The sequence below is a fragment of the Pituophis catenifer genome, unplaced genomic scaffold (assembly GCF_029215685.1).
Source record: "Pituophis catenifer annectens isolate HBS135680 unplaced genomic scaffold, rPitCat1.0.hap2 SCAF_3, whole genome shotgun sequence".
Lineage (NCBI taxonomy): Eukaryota > Metazoa > Chordata > Lepidosauria > Squamata > Colubridae > Pituophis > Pituophis catenifer.
Genome location: NW_027256883.1, coordinates 200141020 through 200161678, shown reverse-complemented (window position 1 = coordinate 200161678; position 20659 = coordinate 200141020). Strand labels below are relative to the sequence as shown.

General features: G+C 40.9%; 1 protein-coding gene across 1 annotated transcript in view; it reads right to left on the bottom strand.

Annotated features, from left to right (window-relative positions):
- Positions 1-20450, bottom strand: part of RBM38 (RNA binding motif protein 38) — a 45311-nt gene extending 24861 nt beyond the window's left edge. Inside the window, exons 1-3 of the mRNA XM_070940075.1 lie at positions 20086-20450; positions 10201-10324; positions 2983-3037 (exon numbers count right to left, since the gene is read on the bottom strand). Of these exons, the coding sequence (XP_070796176.1) occupies positions 2983-3037; positions 10201-10324; positions 20086-20253 (347 nt within the window). The 5' untranslated portion in view covers positions 20254-20450. The remainder of the gene's footprint in view (positions 1-2982; positions 3038-10200; positions 10325-20085) is intronic.
- Between the last annotated feature and the right edge of the window lie 209 nt (positions 20451-20659).

The following is a 20659-nucleotide window of genomic DNA, read 5'->3' as shown; positions in this document are numbered from 1 at the left end:
TTTCCAATATCTCAGGGGTTGCCACAAAGGAAAGGGAGTCAAGCTATTCTCCAAAGCACCTGAAGGCAGGACAAGAAGCAATGGATGGAAACTAATCAAGGACAGAAGCAATTTAGAACTAAGAAGAAATTTCCTGACAGTGAGAACAATTAATAAATGGAACAACTTGCCTGCAGAAGTTGTGAATGCTCCAACACTGGAAGTTTTTAAGAAGATGTTGGATAACCATTTGTCTGAAGTTGTGTAGGGTTTCCTGCCTGGGCAGGGGGTTGGACTAGAAGACCTCCAAGGTCCCTTCCAACTCTGTTATTCTATTCTATTCTATTCTATTCTATTCTATTCTATTCTATTCTATTCTATTCTATTCTATTCTATTCTATTCTATTCTATTCTATTCTATTCTACTCTAATTGAACAGAGCTCTTGTTATAATTTTCAACAACCTTTTCACCATAACAGAATAACAAGAGTTGGAAGACTTGGAAGTCTTCTAGTCCAACCTCCTGTTCAAGCAGGAAACCCTATGCCATTTCAACCAAATGGTTGTCCAATCTCTTCTTAAAAACCTCCAGCTTTGGAGGGAGGCAAGTTGTTCCACTGATTGTTTTCATTGTCAGGAAATTTCTCCTTAGTTCTAGGTTGCAACAGACTTTACTGAACAAAAATGCTGCTGCTGCTAAAAATAAGAAGACACACACTTGGTTATTAAGAATAAGAAAAAAAAATATTTCTTACTTTTATTCCAGAATAAAAGGAGGATTCCAAAATTAGCATTAACAATGGTGTGGAAAAACTTGTTTGAACCCTCTATAGAAACCATACAGATATTAGCAATAGTAATAGCCCTTAGACTTGTACACCGCTTCATCGTGCTTTACGGCACTCTCTAAACCATTTACAGAGTCAGCATATCGCCCCCAACAATCTGGGTCCTCATTTTACCAATTTAGAAAGGAGAGAAGGCCGAGTCAACCTTGAGCCGGTCAAACTCTTAGCTGTGAGCAGAGTTAGCCTGCAATACTCTGTTCTAAACACTGTGCCACCATGGCTCCCTATTAATTCCCTATTATGTCGCCACCAGACCAGCAAGAGGAGAGAGAAAAAACATCACCACCACTGGAATCATAAACTCAGAAGAGTTGAATAATCCAGAGCAGGAAAGTTGGAGAGGGAAGCTCTAAAGACAGTCAATGTGTGGGCTTTTGGAGGAGGGAAGGGGGGGGGAGACACAGAGGAGATTAAATATTAATTCCTCTTGGCAAAGAAAAAAATGGTCCATTGTTTCTGAAACCATCAGAAACCAGCCTTCCAAAGTTTTTTCTCCCCCCACCCCTCCCCAAGAGAACCGAATTTTCCCAAATTCTTTAAAAGACACACAAATACCCACAAGCTTCCATTTTCAGAAACGCAGTGCTGGAGAGCTAAAGAGAAGCGATTCAGAGAATTACATCAATCATTAAACAGTTAAATGAAGTTAGGATGACAGTTGCTATTGTTGTCTCTAAGCACTCTTGGCTTTTCCAAAGCAGCTGCCAGATCCTATTAGATGTATAAAAAGAGGATGCTTTAGACCAAAGGGAACTGGGATATTCTATTGAAAAGTGGAGACAATAGCTGATTTCTATAAACTCCTCAAGTCCTGTATAACATCTGTCCAGAATCAATTTTTGACCTAATGTTTCTTTTCACTGAATATTAGATTTACTATCTGAATGCAATTTGTTCTCTGGCCCGGAATTGTCACATGGGGCCCAAAGCAATGAGATGCAACCCGCTGCCAAGGCCTCCTGCATCGGCACCATTTAAATTAGGACTCAAACAAACAAACAACAAAAGTTTTTGTTGGGTTTTATATAAAACTCACACGGCATGTCCTTGTAAGAGGTCTTTAGGTGCCTCAAGCCCAGAGACACCGTAGTCCTATGGGACAAGGACCTTGGACAAGAGACCTGCCTAAGGTCTTGTAGTCCATAAGAAACACAATCTCAGAGAATCTTATAAAGGATTGTTTCAACTCCAGAGATAAGATAGAAGTTCAAATGCATGGGTTTGCATGTCAGGCTAAGGTATGAGTTGGCTGAAAAAACATCGATCGGTTAGGTTTTTCATGTTGGGAGGATATAACATGTTAGGCTAAAGTAGAACAAGCCACTTTAAGGGTTAGCATTTTATGTGAATGCAATCATTTTGCATGAGATATGTGGGCATTAAAAGCTAAGCCATGATGTGAATGGGTTTATTTATTTTTTCCTGTATAAATCCAGTCAACCATGGTTCATTCAAATAAACAATAATTAAACTATGATTTTAGGCTCTGATCAAATCCAATCTTAGACTCGTCATGTGGGAAGCATTATGGGAAGGCTGGATGGGTACCTACTGGTTACACATTACACATTCATTCTATCTAAATAAATAACAAAACATATGAGAGCTTAGTATAATGTCTAACTCTCAATTTTTTTTATTTGATTAAATAAATAAACATGTATGAATCTAGCTGCTCTGCTTCCCAAGATAGGGTAAGAACCACTGCTCTGTTTCATCTCCACCTACACTCATGAAATAAAGGAATTCAATTTAGCAAAAGTGGAGATCGTGGAACAATCTTACAGAAGATCTGTCACCATAACACTTCTCGGACATAATGAAGAGAACCAGAGAAATAGAAACCGTGTCCTTGAGCTGTATCAGGAAGAAAATTAGTTTTTAATGTATTTTAAGATTATTAACAGTCAATTGCTGAGATAGGCAGCCATACAAATCGAATGAACAAATAAACAAATAAATCACCCAATCCAAGCAAGTTTTCCAAAAGTCTGCTTCATATTCTAAGTGAGGATCAGGAATTCTTGTTTGAGATTCTGTAGCCATACTACCATGGGTTTTGTAATCCAGAGCTTGTTTCCTCTTTCTTTGATGCTTTGTGAATTCGTACCCAGATTGGTTGTTAACACAGTTAAAAAGAAAAGTTCCACTTACCCATAGGGTCTCTGAATAAGAGCTGGATGTAACTGCTGCACCCCTAAGGTAAAACCTGGGGAAAAAATAGTTGAAGGAAAGTTAAACTAAATCATGCAATTTGGCGGCTTCTTCAACAGTGTAACCCAACTATAGGACTGTGCATTTTATCACTTTCACATATTCAATTGTTAGCATGCACCAGTGGTGAAATCAAAATTTTTTTACTACCAGTTCTGTGGGCATGGCTTGGTGGGTGTGGTGTGGCTTGGTGGGTGTGGCAGGGGAAGGATACTGCAAAATCTCCATTCCCACCCCACTCCAGGGGAAGGATACTGCAAAATCCCCATTCCCTCCCCACTCCAGGGGAAGGATACTGCAAAATCCCCATTCCCTCTCCACTCCTGGGGGATATTGCAAAATCTCCATTCCCACCCCACTCTGAGGCCAGCCAGAGGTGATATTTGCCGGATCTCCGAACTACTCAAAATTTCTGCTACTGGTTCTCCGAACTACTCAAAATTTCCACTACTGGTTCTCCAGAACCTGTCAGAACCTTCTGGATTTCACCCCTGGAATGCACTAAGCTGTTTTGGACTGTGCTAGAAAGATGTATAATAATATTGCATGTCTTCCCTTTCTTTAAAATTTTTCATCCTCTCTTACACAACATGATTGGAGTAGAATAATGGTATTGCAGTTGACCAATCCTCCCCAAACGTCCAGATTGATGTTCACATTTGCATCTTTTATTATTTTCTACTCAAGTGCCTCCAGTTCATTTATTTATTTAGGTTGTGATTAAATTCAATTCTCTTAATGTTCACCTTGAGATTGTATTACATTTACATCTTTGTTTCCTTGTGGTACACCTTCTGGAAGCAGAGTAATAAACATTTAAAAATAACTTCGGTATGAACTATTGCAGTGTTTTAATTCAAAATAGGGTCTTCTTTGGTCTTCTCTATTTTTGGCAAAGAAAGTTTCAAAAATATCGTCCCCTGGGTGAAATAGTACGTACTGCGGAGATGTACCTAAATCACAGCCTAAGCTTTATTAGCCTCACTCTTAATTAGGTTTTCCTTAATTATTTACTATGATGTGAACTCCATCCACTGTGTTAACTCATAGTTCTGCAAACTGTGCACACCAACAAAAATAATTTAATTCAGTACAGTAATCAGGTTTAGTATGTTTTGTGAACTTAACTAATGTATACCATGAGAAGAGCTGGTTATGCTTTGGAGAAAAATCCATGTATTGCAGAAAACCATATTCAAAATCTGCCTGATGTTATTTTTTCTGTACATTTTTTAAAAAGATGATTAAAGAAGAAATTGTGCAGAACAGAGTATTATTCAGATAAATGACCCTTTCTTTGGTAGATAAATGCAACACTGACATGAACCTGATTTATACAAAACCACTCCTACCTAATTGGAAAATATTTGGCTGTAGTTTTTCAACTCTGTATACAAATTGAAATCATTTGCATCTTTATGCATAAATTTCTTTCTGTTTTTGCAATACAATTATTTTTAATTCATATTCAAAATTGCAGATATATATTCAAATATACTGCACACGCTAAAATATATTTGAACATACTTTCTGTTTTCTTTTTTTAAAGCAATTAAGATCTTCAGCTTATACCTTTGCAGTTTCTATTTCATTTCTTACACAATGCTAGAAAACGAGGAAACAGAATCTAAATTGAAGTGCAGGGCTCAAGATTTCTGTTGCTGATTCCCATCGGCATCTATCATTTCCCCTCATTTTGGCTTTATTTACAAGTGTGAAATTTCCAGTAATCCTCTTGTTTTCAGGAACCTCACAATTTAGCATTCTTCACAGGAGGGAACTTTTTATTAATGAAGCAGTAAGCTCTATTACTTTCCATGGGACATGGAAACATAGAGTTGGAAGGGGATGGGCTATTGAATCCACAAAATTCCACCCTCAGCTTCATGCAAGAATCCAAATTAAAGTCTCCATCAAGTCCACACCAAAAAAGAGAAAGTCAGCACCTCTCTGGGTTCAAAGATATTTCAATTGATACTGAAATTTAAATTTATTATTCTGTGTCCTGCATCTGAAACAATCAAAAAGTTCTAATGTTCTTCTGTCTAGCAGAGATATTTGAAGAATGAGTTATATGATATCCCCCTTCACTCTTGAGGTTAAATCAGTGGTGGGATTCAAATAATTTAACAAGCGGTTCTCTGCCCTAATGACCGGCTGGGTAGGCGTGGCCATGGGTGTGACAGGCAGCACCCTCTGGGAGCAAAAATGGGCCACAGGGGGCGCCACCCCTTCGTGCCCTGTTTTGGGCCTAGTAGGCCTCCCTGCAGCCTCCTGGGAGCAAAAACGGGCCATGGGTGGGGGGCGCTGCATACCCATACCCTGTTTTGGGCCTAGTAGAACTCCCTACACTTAACTGGGAGCCAAAACAGGGCGCGTGGGGACTTCTGGAAGGGGCAGGGCCACCCAGCAGTTTAACAACTGGGTCGGTCGGAGTGGTACGAACCGGTTGAATACCACCACTGGGTTAAACATACACAGTTCCTTCAATTCCTCCTACTGGTGCCCATGGGTTCTCACCTTAATGTTGCTAGGCCAGTGATGGTGACCCTATGACGCGTGTGTCAAAGATGAAACGCCACACTGTTTTGGGTGACACACCAACATTCCCCAACACCCAACAATTATTTTCAGAAGCATTCCTGGTTCTCAACACAATTTTTGGAGGCTGCAGGGACTACGTGAAAATGGGGTGTACTTTTTGCACGGTCTCTGGTCTTTCCGAAAATGAGTTTATTTTACTTGCATTTCATTTTTTTGTAATTACTTGACATTTCTTTATATAATACATGATTGGACTGTGTTTTTTAAATAAATGAATGCCAGCAGAGTCAAATTAGGTTATTTTCTCAATTTTTGACCAGAGTCCAAATAAGTTCTCACCCCCTCAAGGGGCGTTCCAAGAAATTAAAATGGTAGCTTGGTTACAGCTCAAAACTGTGCTAGGATGTGTGTTCATCTACTAGTGGGGGAAAAGTCAAAAGTAAGATTGTTTTAATTTTAAGAAATTAAGTGAGAAGCTAACATGCATCAAAGCAAAATGCCAACTCAAATATTATCATCATTTCCAGGAATGTTTCTGGAGAAGCTTTCTTGGAAAATACACTGACAGGACTTTTAGGCTGTCTTCTCTTTGGAAATGTGCCTGCTCTCCCCACCAGGAGAAAGAAGATGGAAGAGGAAGTGGTGCAGAGGATTCTGGGAAATTACATAAATTGGTAGAAGCAATCCAGACAGCTTGCCTTCCAAGAAATGAGTGATAGGTGATTGGTTTCGCTCATTGTGGCTGCCATTTTGTGAAAGTGCTTGTGACATGCCCTCACCAGTTCAAATTTGCACACTAGCTCTGCAAGTTGTGGAAAATCAATTATACGTGCATGTTTTAAAATATGCATCTCATTGGAATTTTGACGGGTTTTTAATTTCTCTTGAACAGCAAATGAAGGATGGGCAAAGCATTGCAAACTGAACTCTCCCCAAATTCAAAGCACCCTGTTTTGAGCACAAAACAGCCCTTTCAATTATTTTGGAAACATTTCAAGTTTGCCACAGAGTTTCATGCTCAGAACAACAGTCAATCTTGATGCCTGTCAAAAGGGCTAAAAAAACCAGTTTTGTGTCACACCTGAAACAACTGGTTTGTACTTAAAAACAGAGAGCGTGAGATAATTTAAATTTGAAATGTTTGCCTATACCTAGCAAGAACACTATCTAAAGGAGAGTAATTTTAAAGCATCAAATTGATAAGATCATGGGGATGATGCACTTATTCCAATTTCTGCTTTGCTTTGAATGTGTCCATTTTGGATGGCATGACCAATTATGACTAAGGCAAACCAAAAAAAAGGACAAAGCTTGGCCAAAAATGAAAAAAGGAACATTCACATCCCTTTCTACCATCTGACTTTGGTCAACTGCTACAAAATACTTGTCTAGCTTTGCTATTTAAGCATAAATTCCAGATATTGTTTTTGTGAACATTGTTCTTGATTCCCTATCATGATTTTAGTCAACTGAGCTTTCATATAATGCTTGTTAGTAAAACAGAGAAAAAGATACATACTAAGTTACCAGTCTTAAATCATTCCTGTCTCAAGTCTGTTAAGCTTCATGCCAGGCTCAACTATAAAACTCAGCTCTCCAGATAGATTACCTCTTATTCAGGAAACAATTTACTCAGTAGAAAGCATTAAGACATGATTTGGCTGAATTAGCTTCTTTTTTCCCCCAATAAGAACAAAGTCACATATAAGCAAAAGATATCCACTTCAAGACTCAGAAATCAATAAATATGTATAAATCTTATGCTCCTGGGTTAAAATTCTAGGTTTTTCACTCCAAACTTTCTGATTCAAAAGATACTGCCTATTCTCTTGATGACTTGGAAGGCTCCTGTTCTTCTGTTATCATCTGAGAAATGTTTCTCAAGTCGTACCAGCTTCATTCCTTACAACAGGCAACGTTCCCTACTAACAGTATAGACACACATGTCAATTTTGCTAAGTATTTTACTTAAACTTAATCTCTATAGCTGCCCATCTCAACCCAGTGACTCTAGATGAGGAACAAGTGCAAGTTGCACAAGTGAAAACAATGCTCAGTTTTATACCATGCACACTCATACTAATCTATGTAAGCTAGAATCTCTCACCTACGGTCTAATTTACAAGCCAACATACAGTTGCACATGTCCCGTCATGAAGGACATGAAATGCGGCATTGCAGGAAAAAATGCAGAAGAATCCAATTGCAAAACAAACGTATGAAAAATTAATGAGTCAAGATGAAAGGGAAGCTGGAGAAAGTTGTGTCATGGGATGGAACTGATGCGATTCTCAAAAACATAGAACTGAGGCATTTGAGGAACAAAAGGGAATGTTTGAATCAATATATAATGGTGATATATTGATATCAATATATCACACCTATATATTGATATCAATATATAGGTGTGATGGGACGCAGTGGCTCAGTGGCTAAGACACTGAGCTTGTCGATCGAAAGGTCGGCAGTTCAGTGGTTCGAATCCCTAGTGCTGCATAACAGGGTGAGCTCCCGTTACTTGTCCCAGCTTCTGCCAACCTAGCAGTTCGAAAGCACGTACAAAATGCAAGTAGAAAAATAGGGACCACCTTTGGTGGGAAGGTAACGGCGTTCCGTGCGCCTTTAGCGTTTAGTCATGCCGGCCACATGACCATGGAGACGTCTTCGGACAGCGCTGGCTCTTCGGCTTTGAAACGGAGATGAGCACTGCCCCCTAGAGTCAGGAACGACTAGCACATATGTGTGAGGGGAACCTTTACCTTTATAGGTTTAATGGATGTAAGGATGGCTTGCAAGAATAGAAAAATATAAAGGTGTAATTTAGATTGAGTTGCTTTCTATTTTATTTTTGTTTTTAATTTCTGTTGTTTTATTACTTTTTATTAGTCTTTTTTTCTGTGCGTGGAATAATGTTGCTTATCCCCTAAAGGAACAGTATAATAGGTATGTATGTACATATGTAGATCCAGCTACTTTGGATTACTTAAACCATGGCTTAGAGAAGTGTGTAAATCCAGTCAGCAATGCACAAAGCTAAACCAAGATTATTAACCATGCTTATTGAACAATCCACAGTGGTCTGCTTCATACAAAGTGATACAATTTTTGACTGTATTTCGCAAATTACGGTTGTAGATGGAGGTTGCATTTTGAATCCTCTGGTACATCACTTTGAAACTTCCTACACAGAATGGCAAGTTATAAATATTTCAATAAATCAATTAAGCTAGGCCAGAAAACAGGAAAACTCCATAATGATTTAGTGTAGCGGGCCCCAACCTTTATGGCACCAGGGACTGGCATTGTAGAAGACAATTTTTCCATAGACCAGGGAGGGGCAAGGAGGAGCAACCTAGATCCCTCGTATGTGCTGTTGACAGTAGGGTTCACACTTCTATGAGAATCTAATGCCTGTTGATCTGAAGTGGAGCCGAGGTGGTGATGCTAGCACTGGGAAACAGCAGCAAATAAAGATGAAGCCTCACTCATTCACCCACCGCTCACCTCCACCTGTGCAGCCCAATTCCTAACAAGCCATGGACCAGCACCGATTCATGACCTGGGGGTTGGGTACCCCTAACTTAGTGCAGAGTTTCCCAACTTCAGCAACTTTAAGCTGTATTGAGTGCATATTGGTGAGCCATGGTGACACAGTGGCTTGAATGCAGTATCACAGGCTACTTCTGCTGCCTGCCGGCTGCCTGCAATTTGGCAGTTCAAATCTCACCAGGCTCAAGGTTGACTCAGCCTTCCATCCTTCCGTGGTGGGTAAAATGAGGACGCAGATTGTTGGTGGCAATATAAAACCGCTTAGAGAGGACTGTAAAGCACTGTAAAGCGGTATATAAGTCTAAGTGCTATTGCTATACTGGTGGGGAATTCTAGGAATTGAAGGCCACACGGCTTAAAGCTGCTGGGGTTGAGAAACAATGGCTTAGTGCAATGTCTGAACCTAATCTGTGGCTATTTATTGGGGCTTCTGCTGCAGTGCACCTCCATAATAGCACCTCCACTGATAGCCACTGATAGACAGTTTGTGGCTTTGGATACTGCCAAATCTTGACAGTAGAAAACAAGGAAGAAAAGACTGCAGGATTTACTTGAATGCCGCATAAAGCATGAGAGTGGAATAAAATTGAACAGCTCCCTCTCAACAAAGGGGAAGGGATACAACATCATCTATCTCCAATCTACAACACAGTCCAAGGCAGCTCCACATTCAGGTGACCCTGAGGACACAGATAAACCTCCAAGTGGCCTCAAGGACTCCCTAAAAGGATGCAGATGACCATCTGTCTGCAAGGAATATAAATCCTTCCATTCCCCACCATCCAAGTCAGAGCTGAAGAAGCTTCTTGGATGAGAAGCGAAACGTCTTCAAAGAAAAAAACCCAGAAAGCCCAGTTGCCTCTTGAAAAATGCAGGCTAGAGCTCTATACTGGATTGTCTCTACTGAACTCCATATAAAACAGTGTCTATCAACTTTGGCAGGTTTTAAGATGGGGAATTCTGGGAGTTGAAGTTCACCCATCTTAAAGCTGCCAAGGTTGAGAAATGCTGGCATGGAAGATGAAATAACTTAAGTGACGGTAAGAGAAGAGCTATTGGTCTCACCAGTTTGAATACTCCTTGGCTTTGCTCCCAGATACGCTAGGTTGACGTTTGCTTTCCGCCCATCAATGATAGGGTTGGGATCTTTACAAGCTCTTTCAGCTGCAGCTCTGTCAGTCATGGTGACCTGGAAAGAAGCAGACAATTTCCCTTTGTAGAAATACAGATCAAGCACAGATTTTGTTTTAGAAATGCGTAGCACAACTTCACTCCAAATGGATCGGACAGGGATGTATGCAACAATTAAAATCAAGATGTAGGAAAAGCAACCTTAAAATTAAAGCATAACCGGTTTTACGTTGGATAAATGTAAAATTTACATTTTTTTCATATACAGTGTTGGTATGGCACAGGTGTACCTCCCCTCAAATAAGGTGGAATCAGGGAGTCCACAGGAGTCGTCTCTGTGTATGCTTGGTAGGTATTCTTGTAAATTATACAGTCTTATATGATGTAATAAAAAGAAAATTAAACCCAAGGTGATGGGTGCTACAGCATGATCAAAGCCCTGCCCATTTTTATACCCACCACCCTGATTTTTTCAGACCTCCCCAGATCAACTCTGATGAAAACTTGCAGATAAGACCCATACTAATCTGTTCACTGTAGTGTTGTGGCAATGAGTTAATGTCAAAAACTATGCAAAGATCAAAGACATTTAACACAAAAGTCCATTTTGACAGAACACAGTATTGTAACCAGACAGGTCTTCGTATACCCATCCCAGTTTGGCTTTTTAAGAAAATTATCTTAACCTGATTATCCCCCGTGCATGTAAATATTGGCTTGCTTTGGACACTGTTTACCAGTAATCATCTGACAGGAACACCCAGAAGACAAGTTCAGGATCCAAAAAGATCTTGACAGATTTTAACAACGGACCCTATCCAACAAAATGAATTTTTAATGTGGAGAAAAGTAAAGTTTTACATGTAGGCAGGAAGAACCAAAGGTATAATTATAGATTAGATGAGACCTGGCTCAAAAACAGTAACTGTGAGAGGGACCTCACAGTGGATGATCACTTGAAGATGAGCCAGCAGTTTGCGGCAATAGCCAACAGAGGCATAGAATCAAAATCATGTGATTTTGCCACTTTATAAAACCCTAGTAAGACCACACCTGGAATACTGCAACCAATTTTGATCACCACACTACAAAAAATATATTGAGACATTGGAAAAAGTTCAGAGAAGAGCAACTAAGATGATCAAAGGCCTGGAAACTAAAACATATGAAGAACGGTTGCAGGGTTTGGATTTGGCTAGTCTAGAGAAAAGAAGAACTAGGAGTGACATGATAGCAGTATTCCAGTATTTGAAGGGCTGCCACAAAGAAGAGGGGGTCAAATTATTCTCCAAAGCACCTGAGGGCAGGACAAGAAACAACGGTTGGAAACTAACCAAGGGGATTAGTCTGGAATTAAGAAGAAACTTCCTAACAGTGAGAACAATTAACCAGTGGAACAGCTTGCCTTCAGAAATTGTGGGTGCTTCATCACTGGAGGTTTTTTAGAAGCGACTGGACAGCCACTTGTCTGAAATGGTATGCTTGAGCAAGAGGCTGGACTAGAAGACCTCCAAGATCCCTTCTAGCTCTATTCTATTCTAAGGTGATGTTAATCTAATGCAGTTCAAGTTTTTTGATTCAGTAGGTATGACCCCCTGAGAAAATGAAAGTTCCTTCATTTTTAATTACAATACTATTTTGTGACCTGAAACACCTATACATTCTTTTGGACTTCAGGTAGTTCTCAATTTACAACTGGTTGGTTAATGACTGTTCAAAGTTTACAATGGACCCCTCCTGCAAAGGTATTTATGACCTGTTCTTGAGGTTATAATGGATGCATCCCTTGTGGTTTGGGTATTTATGGCCACCTTTATGGCTATTTGCAATGCTACGGTCACATGACTATGATTTCTGACTTTTTTTTGGGGGGTGCGGGTTGGTTTCCGGCATTTAATTCTAGTTTCCAACAAAAATCGCCCATTATGTAAAAAGGAATCACTTAATGACTATGGTATTTGCTTAACCACCACCAAAAAGTGTCCAAAAAAATGGATCCATGTATGTGATCTTTTTACTTATGACCACAATGACTTATGCCAGTAATTTCGAGCTCAGTAATGGTTCTAAACTGAGGACTACCTGTATTGTGGTTTGCCGAGCGGAATTTATTACTCAGCTCAAAATGATTTTCAAACCTTCAACTGTAGTGGCTAAACTATGATTTACTACCCTGTTTCCCCCAAAATAAGACATCCCCTGATAATAAGCCCATCAGGCTTTTGAGCGCATGGCAATAAGGCCAAGCGCTTATTTCAGGGTTCAAAAAAATATAAGACAGGGTCTTATTTTCGGAGAAACACGGTAAAACAATTCAAATATATCTTAAAAGCTTATTTTGAGCCTGATTTGGCTGATCTGAAAAAGCTAGTGAAACCTGATTAGTATCTTGTGACATTAGTCAATATTTTAGTCCAGTTTAACATTCATGAGTTCTCTCTGAATATGCTTTTAAAGCCAAGTATACATCCATTTATTGGTTAAGCCATTCACTTTGACTGGCTTGCCAGCAGAATGTCATGAGTTACTTTGTCAAATAATCTGTGGAAATCAAGATATACTATATCTGTAAGATTATTATAATATACTAAATTCCGCCAGGCCGGACTAACAACACAATAGCTTTTAAATTGGGATATTTAAATTTATTGGGGTTTTAAATCTGAGCCACTTTATTTAATTATTTTAAATTTTATATTGTTGTTTTGTTTGTGTTTTTAAACAGGCTGTACACCGCCCTGAGTCCTTCGGGAGAAGGGCGGTATAGAAATAAAATTATTATTATTATTATTATTAAATAAAGATTGTGATGAGGCAAATAAGGGAAATTTAATCTGCTAAAATTTATTTTTGAGAAATCCAAGCCAAATTTGAATAAATTAGAAGTTAAAACCATATGGTCTGCTCCTAGAACTAGAATTTTAAAAAGGACATTTATAGCATAATACGTTGCCTGGGTCCCCATATTGCTTAATATGTGCATCACTGATCTGAGCTAAGCACAATGGATAACTTAAGCATTACATTTATAAACCGTGATTTATGGCTGGTCCTGCATGAACAAGACATAAGCACTTGTTGAAATGCAAATGATATCAATAAAACATTGATGGTTCAAAGAGCCCTGGGGGTCCAGTGGTTAGAATACAGTATGGAGGGCTGACACTGCCCGCTGCCAGGAGTTCGATCCTGACCGGCTCAAGGTTGACTCAGCCTTCCATCCTTCTGAGGTCGGTAAAATAAGGACCCAGATTGATGGGGGCAATATGCTGACTCTGTAAACTGCTTAGAGTGGGCTGTAAAGCACTGTGAAGCGATATAATAAGTCTAAGAGCTATTGCTAGTGCTATTTAGGTATGACAGCCAATTTGGTGTAATAGTTAAGGCACAAAGTTTGAAACCAGGAGACTGTGAGCTCTAGTTCCACCTTAGGGTCAAAGCCAGCTGGGGGACCTTAGTCAGTCCCCCTCTCTCTGCCTTAGAAAGAAGACAGCAAGGGAAAAATCACTGCTAAACAACTTGCCAAGAATAGTAGTCCAGGAAGTCTTTAGGAGTCAACAACAAGCTCAGAGCACACATCCGTCCCCTATTGTAGTAGATTAAGTATCCTCCACTGGGTAGGTCTGAAGAGCAGCAAATTGCTTCATTATTCATTCCAAGATACAAGTTCCCCCAGCAAGACAAGAAAGTGAAACTTTAATCGTTGGAACTTTACAGTTGCATGGGGTGAGGTAAGAGAGTTCATTTGCTGGTCAGGAAACTGAGCCTCACCTGTTGCTCTTAACAACAGATTTCCTCTTCACAATCTTTTTTTTTTGGTCAGGAGTTTTAAGAAAACAATCAGAACAAGGGATGAACTGTACAAAAAGCCTTTTTAGCTGCAATCCCCAGCATCTTTTAAGAAGGCGTGGGGGTGGGGGGTGGGAATGCTCCTTTCGGAATTGCTAGCAAGCTGGCTCTCTTTCTGCAGAACACACTTAAATCAAATCAGTTGCGGGATGAGTCACACAATCACAGCAATCTCAGTCAGCAGTGGGGTGGGAGAAAGTTTATTTTAATCCCCCAACAGCCTTGAGTTTGTCAGGGTTAAGCTACATTCATCTGGTCCAGTTACATTGTATGAACATTATTGCTGGAACAAAAGTAGGCAATTTTTCACAACCCTTATCGAGTCGTTCTGCTAAGACACCATGCTGACTGGGGAATCCTGGGAGTTGAAGTCTACTACGCATCTTAAAGTTGCCAAGGTTGAGAAACACTGTGATAAGAAGAAGAGTTGGCAATATGTACTGGCTGAACACAAAGAAGCTTTTATGTTGCTGAACTTTCTGTCAAGACCAGAGAGCACCCAGGGGTCACCCCTCTCAAGCACCGATTGACTCAACAGTCATGGTCAAGCCATGCCTATTGGGAAGAGGTGTTTGATGAGGAGTGATAAAATGTTGCCAATAATGAACAAGCATCCAACAACCTTGGATAGGTTAGCAGGCATTTCCTGAAGAAAACAGATGAAGGCTCTGTAGTCCCACTATATCGGGTGTCAAACTCAATTTCACTGAGGGCCGCATCAGGGCTGTGGTTGACCTCAGGGGGGGGGGGCATGGCCTATTGGGTGGCCATGGCTGACTGGATGGGTGTGGCCAGCCTGATACCACTCCCCAAACTGCTGGCATGTTTCCTCTTCACATTGGGTAGACTGGGCCAAAGCTACACTGGCCTGATCTTTCTTTGCACTGGGTAGACTGGGCCGAAGCCACGCTGGCCCGATCTTTCCTCTTCGCATTGGGTAGACCAGGACGGCCCCGCAGGCTGGATCCAACCACATTGTGGGCCGGATCTGGCCAGCAGGCCTTGAGTTTAATACCCCTGCACTATATCAACTTTCGATCCAGTTACTGGGGCTATAAGCTGCAGAACTAGGACATTTGACCAGGTTACATACTATGTGGACAAGATCAACAGAGAAAATATAGAACAACATGGGGAAGGGATCAACACGGATGCTGCAGTCTGCTCCACCTTCCTAATTCAGCATGCTTCCTTGAATGAAGCTCTTCTAACTACATCTTCTTTCCAGTAATTAAACCCTCTGAGAAGCCCAACAGCAGCATCCAAGGCTACATTTTGTCTCCTTCTGCACATTCCAAACAACTCATGCCTACACGTGTGCTATTTCTGAACCTGGGATAGTACATCACCATAATTTGTACTCTCTTCATGCATGGAAGAACCGGTCTCTTGCCCTTTGACACCAATGACTGATTGAGAGCATTTGCTCTATAAAAAAAATTCCAGGGGACAGTCACAACACAGCATAGTGGAGCACATTCTTTGCAAGTGCTGCTTGCAAAACATAGTTGCTCTATCCTAGGATATTCCATGTCATTACACATTTCATGCCTTCATGCTTTTGAGTTTTTCCCCAGAAACTCAGCCAGCAGTCAGTGCATTTATTTATTTATTTATTTATTTATTTATTTTATAAAATTTGTATGCTGCCCTATCTCCAAGGACTCAGGGCGGCTCACAACAACAGTCAACCAAGTGACTGTTAAAAACAATGAATTTACATAAAAATCAAGAAAGTTTTTTTTTTAAAAAAAAAATTAAAATATACTACCCCATCAGTCCAGGCCGGGGGACATAAATAGCCAGGTTTTCAATTCACAGCAGAAAGGTGTGAAGGTCAATAGTTTAGCATTATTGAAAAAAAATTAGATCTCCTATCAAACTCCATATTCTGGAGAATTTCATTCTTGCTTTCCACATTCCAGTAAGTCTATCGATAAGACACTCTTTTACTTGGCCTTTGGCTACAATGCTCACAATAAAGGTAAGTTTGGTCACTGCTAATAATTATGTGGAAATATAATGATAGCAATATCATATAAGATCTGACTTTTCAGGTGTTATTATGTCAAGGAAGAAGTAGGTGAAATTATAGACTTATAGCTGATCAAGGAAGAGGGAAAGGGTAGACTTTGTGGCCATTTCTGTAGGCAGATTTGGAAGTTTGAGAGAATGTCACAGGTGCGCTCATAAAATGGCAGCTGCAGGGAGGGGGGCCTGCCTGTTTAAAACATGACCATCAAGGTGGACATGTCCAGTCACAAAACACTGGTTTACCAAGAAGGTAAACTGCGAAAGATACTCCCTGCCACTCTCTTTACTCTCTAATTTTACATTGATCTTTGCTAGGAAAAAAGATCAACATACGATTAGAGAGTAACGAGAATTTGCTAGATGACACCCTTCCAAAGAAATCACAGGGCAAAGAAAACCTAACTTTTAAAAAAATTTCTAGGAATGCTCAGGGGAAGTCCAGAGACATTCTTGTAAATAAAGATACTAGAGGCCGATGTTTGTAATATGGCTACTTTTCATTCAGTTTCTCTATATAGTTAAACCCATTAACAGATTTCATACTTCTGTCCTGGATTGGATCAAAAGCAAGTGACAGTATTTGTGTTGGCTGACTACAATTGTTTTACATAGTGCATTTAAGGGAAAAAAGAGCTTAAACGCGTTCTGCATGTGTTTGTGCCTCTTTGTGATGCATTTGAATCTGCAAATTGATTTTAGGTTATCTCAGTGCTTCCTTAGTCATGATTTAATTATCAAAAAAATAGTCAACCATTTGCATTGTTACTGTCTCTTTGGAATTAAACTGAAGTATGGTATACGTTCCTTCCTCTCTAGCAAACCTTTGTTACTGGCTGTTTATGGCTTCCTACACTTCCTCCCTTCTCCAATAATCAGATTTAGCATCTTCCTCCCTTCTGAGGGTTGGCTATTTTTGTTTCCTTCTTCCCAGGGAGAAAAGGAGAAAAACTTCCAATAGAAACTTTTGTTCTAATACTCTAGTGGCTATTAAAGTGTCCATTCTTCTTATTGTTCAGCTAGGTGAGAATACCAGGCTATTTTGGCCAACATCAAAAACCTAAGGAGAGTCAGATAGTACTTGGGTGGGAGGCTGTTAGGAAATCTCCAAGCTGTAGATTCTTCAAAAAGGTGAAAATATATCCTAGAAAGCAGCAATAGGAATATCCCTGTAGCCTCCAAACAAACTATTCAAATAAGATTTCCTGTATTTGCTTATATATTTGAAAGGACAGACGTATTTTCTTCCCCAAATTAACATCTCATGGCATACGGAGTTTCTCCCTCACCATAGGGTCTAAATACAGTACATTGTGTTGTTTTAAGTGTTCCCTTTATTTTTTTGAGCAGTGTACTTTCCTGATATTAACAGATTGACAGAGTTGGAACATCTAGTTCAACACACCCAAGCAGGAGACCCTACATCATTTCTGACAAAATGGCTGTCCAATCTCTTCTTGAAAGTCTCAAGTGATGAAGCTCCCACAACTTCAGAAGGCAACTTCTGTTCCATTGGTTGAATTGTCCTTGGAATTAATTCCTTGGAGGCTCAACAATGTAGAGATAGAACAGTAATATATAAGCAGTTGCCATCCAACCATTTTGAATGATCGAGAACTCACTTTGGAGACAGTTTTTATTTCCTATCCTGTAATTTATTTATTTTTTTGAAACAGTAGTGGAAAATGGTTAAGAGCCGCTACAGGCAAGGAACCTATTTTCAGTACAGCGTTGTATCCACAAAAACTTCATGGCTTAGAATTGACAGTTGTGAGATATGGAAGAGCGACACCCCCAGTGTTTACAAAACTGGAATACAACTGCAACAAGGAGGATATAAAGTCATCCCGTCTCACAAAAAAATGTCTTTCAATTGTTCAGAGATCAGGGACAGCAAGCAGCAATTTACAGTTACATTTCTATTTTTCAAAAGAAGAAAAGTACTAATTTCCAAGCGAATACCATCACAAAGAATCCATATTTGACGTTATCCCATCTCTTTGTCCAGTTTTGAGGCCCAGGGATCCATCATTTTACCGTTCTGCAAAATGAGTTCAGTTGCTATCTGGAAACATCAGAAGGAATTTCTTCATAAGACTCTATATTTCAGAAGACAACTTCCTCACAGAAGATAGACCGTGCTCCTAGGGCTGCATATATTGATTGTAGATGATACAGCAATGAACCAAATATTTCTATTTATTCAGAAACTTACTAGACTACCAAACTGCCCCACTCTGTCATCAGGTCTCCTTCCTATTATTGCGGACAATAATTCTGATCTACAATTAAATGGAACCTGGAGAGACTATAAACAGCAGTTTTGAATTCAACCCTTCAGATCTAGGGAGCTGCTTCTGATCTCCAAAGAATCTCAAGAACAGCCATTGCTGAATCCAACTGTTCAACTTTCTATTCTGTTTAAAATTGGCAGCCAACTATCTTCACCAATTCTCTCTTCTACCCCACCCGGCATCAATGATTCATCTTACCTCTGTTATGCCAACCACAGGCACTTTTGAAACTCATTCTCTAGAGACTCATTTCAATCCGTTTCGGAAAACTTGAAAAAGACGGTTGCAGCTCTGGGGATGCTTAACGCACAATGTATTCTTTCTCATGTTTTACATTTCATTCCTCCTTCCCTTTCTACCTGCTTAAAGTTCACTACAAGAAACACGGTCCAGTCAGGGCTCAGAAACATGTGTCTATGTTCAGACCACATGTTTAATCTAAGTAAAGGTAGTCTTTGACTTACAACAGTTCTTTTAGTGACCGTTCGAAGTTACAACGGCACTGAAAAAAGTGACTTAGGATCGTTTTTTCACCGTTATGATCGTTGCAGCATCCCTATGAGTCACATGATTTACGTTTGGATGCTTGACAACTGATTTATATCTATGACGGTTGCTGTGTCCCGGAGTCACATGAACCCCTTTTGCGACCTACTGACAAGCAAAGTCAACGGGGAAACCAGATTTACTTAACGACGGTTTTACTGATTTAACAACTGCAGCGATTCACTTAACCAATGTGGCAAGAAAAGGCGTAACACAGGACAAAACTCACTTAACAGGCCTCAATTAGCAACATAAAATGTTGGGCTCGATTGTGGTCGTAGGTTGAGGACTATACCTGTACAGATTGCATTCACTCTCTGAGTTCATTATAACCATCTTAGATGTCGTAACTAGGTGAGGTGGGTTCACAAAACCAAGCCACAAAGAAACAAGACAACTAAGCCACAGCAAAACAGAACAAAGTTAGCATTCATCAGGCTGAAAATGTGATCCAGTTAAGCCAGTGTTTCTCAAGCTTGGAAGCTTGAAGATGGGTGGACTTCAACTCCCAGAATCCCCCAGCCAGCGTTGCTGGCTGGGGGATTCTGGGAGTTGAAGTCCACCCATCTTCAAGCTACCAAGCTTGAGAAACACTGAGTTAAGCTGAGGGATCTCTTGTATGTACAAGCCCTTCACAATGAAAAGGCCATTTGCTTCAAATCCACGACTGAGGAAGAGGAAGAAGAAAAGAGTGATGTTTTCCTAAATGGTGTAAAGAGGGAAGCCAAGTAAAAGGAGGAAGAAAGCGGTTGCTTAAACCCAGATGGGGAGCTGAAGAGGAGATTCAGAGAGGGCATTTTCTGCCATGTTCTGGACCAATCAGTTTTTTTTTTTTTTCATCATCCAAAGGGCAGGTGGTACAGATGTGCAAAAAGGCGCGAGCCCGACATGCACAGCTGGGGATGATAGGTTACAGCATCAAATCATCCCTACAGGAAAAAGGCAACTCAGTAACGTCGCCACACAGGTTTCCACCCCCCCCCCCGCGGGACCCTTTGTTAGAAGTGCCTGGCCAGTCCGACGGCTCATGGGACAGTCCGGGGTGGGAAAAGGCCCCTCAGCCAGCGATCCCGCTCCACCCTCCGCCCCGCGCACTTACAAAGCCATATCCTCGGGATTTGCCCGTCTGCCGGTCGGTGATGACCACGGCTTCGTCGATGTCCCCAAAGACCTCGAAGTATTTCCTCAGCGAGGAGTCGGTGGTGTGGTAGGGCAGCCCCCCGACGAAGATCTTGGTGAAGGTAGTGTCCTTTTGCACCGTGTGCATGGCGGAGCAACCCCGGCGGCGGGACCAGCGGAGGCTGTCGCTCTGGGAGGAGAAAACGCCGACGGCGGCGGCGGGTGCTGGGGAAGAGGAGAGGCTGGAAAAAGCATCCAAATGAGGCGCGGGGAAACCGAGACGCGAGGGAAAAGTTCCAGGGTGGAGAAAAAGCGCTACGCAGCCCAGCTGGTGGCTCTCGGGCACGCGGGCCACGGCGGGGAAGGCAAACCTGCTCCCCCGGGAGATCGGGCGCAAGGCTTACGGAGCGGACCGGCAGCCCCGCGTCCCATGCACGGGCTGAGACGGCGGCGGTAACAACAGCAGCAGCAGCAGCATCGGCGCCCCTTTGCAAAAAGCGCACCGCCCGCCAAGATCGCCGCGCCGAGCCGCCGAGGGCGAAAGTAATTTCTGG